The sequence below is a fragment of the Priapulus caudatus genome, unplaced genomic scaffold (assembly GCF_000485595.1).
Source record: "Priapulus caudatus unplaced genomic scaffold, Priapulus_caudatus-5.0.1 Scaffold10, whole genome shotgun sequence".
Taxonomy (NCBI): Eukaryota; Metazoa; Priapulida; class Priapulimorpha; order Priapulimorphida; family Priapulidae; genus Priapulus; species Priapulus caudatus.
The window spans coordinates 655602-658530 of NW_014577071.1; the positions used below are offsets into that span (position 1 = coordinate 655602).

General features: G+C 40.5%; 1 protein-coding gene across 1 annotated transcript in view; it reads right to left on the reverse strand.

The window, feature by feature from the left end:
* Positions 1-2929, reverse strand: part of LOC106806914 (gamma-aminobutyric acid receptor subunit beta-like) — a 68550-nt gene that overhangs the window by 52002 nt on the left and 13619 nt on the right. The window contains exon 2 of the mRNA XM_014809084.1: positions 280-356. Coding sequence (XP_014664570.1) covers positions 280-356 — 77 coding nt within the window. The remainder of the gene's footprint in view (positions 1-279; positions 357-2929) is intronic.

Sequence of the window (2929 nt, forward strand, 5' to 3'; positions counted from 1 at the left end):
GAGGGAGAGAGAGAGAGAGGGGGAGGGAGGGCGAGGGTGTGGGAGGAGGGAGAGATAGAGATAGAGAGAGAGAGAGAGAGAGAGAGAGAGAAAGAAAGAAAGATAGATAGAGAGATAGAGATCGAGGAGAGAGATGTGTGCGCGATAGAAAGTACGGGAGAGAGGAGAGAGAGAACAAAAATGCGGAGAGAGCGCGCAAGGTCTAACGTTTTCCGTATCGACAAAATGAAATGAAAATCGTGAGAAACGTACGTATATTAGTAATAAAAATTGCTCTACCTCCATAATTCGGTCGTAGTCGCTTGTCATACTGCTTCAGAATATTCTCCAGGATGTCGGTAACGTTAACGCTGCCACTGCAAGAAAAAAACGAGAAAATCACGTTTTACACTGAAAATCCTTATCGAGCGCAAAAATTTCATTCGTCGTCGTGATGCTTTGATGTTTCAATGCGCGATCGTGACATTGCGCACTGAAGTCAAACGTGCCCCTCCCACTCGCCTCTCGTGTACAGCAGCTATGGAAATCGGCGAGATGTAACCTAACTTAGCCTATCTGTCATGTCAAATCTCATCATCAAAATTGCCCCAGTTGCGCTCCCTTGCCATTGCCCGCTGCTGCCTATCGGAGACTATAATATGGATGCTATGGGCTGCATGTATAGGTTTGACATCGGGTTCACGTTCCGTAAGTGGATGGCAGAATTCACTAGCGATCTCCAAGGGCCAGCGGACCTGGCCAAGCGTTCTGTTTGCACGCGAGCGAGGGGCAGAATCGGACGAGTCTTCCATGCGAGCGTAATTCTGCGTTCAATTAAGCGCGCACGCACACATATAGTAAGTAAGTAAGTAAGTAAAAGCTTTATTTAACGACGGTAAAACATGTTAGGTACAGACACAATAAATTGGCGCGGACACTACGCACACGCTTCCACATGGTCGTCTCACAGCAACAGAACGGTTAAATATTAAATAAATACACAATAAGAGTTGAAAATATGCGGTTAAATGCTCCGACGGACTGTTCTCCGAGAACTCACTTCTCCCGGCTCACTTCTTCAATATCTGCTCGCGAGAGAATGAATGATAATTAGAGAGAAACTGAACCCTGTATATGCGCGACTTGTTGCCACGTATATCTATTTCTGAAATAGTCATTAGATCACCAAGCAACCGCGGCAGACAAATGAACATGCGTGCGTCGAGGTGTGCGCGCTACGAAAAGCCCCCCTCCCTCAAAAATAAGGATCCATGAGCAATAGTGTACTTTGTAGATGAGCATCATCAATATTTCATGCATCCCACATGTTTCATTGTCGACCAGGGGCGTTGATTCATCAGTGGCAGGTCTCAGCGCACCATCTATATCCCTTATTGAGGCGGTAATTCGCCTCCTATATATTATAGCGGTATACACCGAAAGAGAGAGAGAGAGAGAGAGAGCATGTGTTGTTGTCGCTGTCAGCATCACGGCTCTGTCTACACACCCGTGTGGCTTACAGGGGACGTAAAGGCCTGTTTCTAACTAGAATAAATGGATTACTTTATCCGATCAACTTAGGCACCGATGAAAATTGCCATATATAGGCGCTTAGATTCCGTATAAATAAACAGAAGGCCTGTCACTGACGACGCGTATTAACGCTGGAGTGAAGCACGAATGAATAGAGCGAGCGATAAGAGCAGTACGCCGAGAAAAGAAGGTGAGCGAACGAGATGGATGAGGAAGAAATAGATACATAGAGATAAGGAATGAAGAGCGAGAGAGATAGTGGGAGAATGAGCCAGAGAGAGAGAGAGAGAGAGAGAGAGAGAGAGAGAGAGAGAGAGAGAGAGCGAGAGAGAGGGAGAGCAAGCGGTAGTAATATATATATATATGAAGAGCTGATTTCCAAAAGGTGTTAAATCCATTTTGGTCAAAAAATGATTTAGTACCATCAAAGCACACTATAGCCCTATCTACATCTTGTGAGATATCCATTTGCGTCAAAAGTTGGTATATCCCTTCACGAACAGCCTCCAAACATTGAGTTTGGTCCCAAAAGGTGTTAAATCCATTAGAAGATATCATCACATTTTTATTTTAGTAATGTTCTCTTTGCCTGAAACACAGTTTTTTCACTGAAATATTTCAAATGAATGGTACTTACCATGAAAACACACCTGAATGAAATCTAATGTACATGATTGATTTTTAATTAATTTTTTTTTTAATGAAATTTGGATTTAGCGAATTTCAGAAAAAAAAATATTAAAAACTCATCAAAATATAAAAACTAATGATCAGGAAGACCAATGAAATGACTGTGGTGAAGATAATTAATTGATTATACCATTGTTGAACAGAATGAGGATGTAAGGTGAACATTTTGCCTAATTACTGAATCACCACTGTAATTTCCATTGACCAGTTTTCTTGGGCTTGTAACAACACAAACTGTAAAATTTGTTTATTAAACATTGAGTAAGCTTTAATAACATTGTTATCTGTTATAAATTACCTCTGTTTGGTGTTAGGTATTAGTGTTTCATTTTTATTTTTATGAGTTTTTAATTTTTGTTTTCAAAAGGCGCTAAATCCAAATGTTATTAAAAAACAAAAATTAATTAAAAATGTATTATGTACACTATATATTTCATTCAGGTGTGTTTTTATGCTTAGTACCATTCACTTCAAACATTAGAGTGAAAAAGCTGTGTTTCAGGCAAAGAGATCATTACTAAAATAAAAATGTGATGATATCTTCTAAAGTACAAAACTGGACTTAACACCTTATGGAAATCAGCTCTTCATATATATATATATATATATAGAGAGAGAGAGAGAGAGAGAGAGAGAGAGAGAGGAGAGAGGAGAGAGAGAGAGAGAGAGAGAGAGAGAGAGAGAGAGAGAGAGAGAGTAGAAGAGTAGAGTAAGAGAGAGAGAGAGA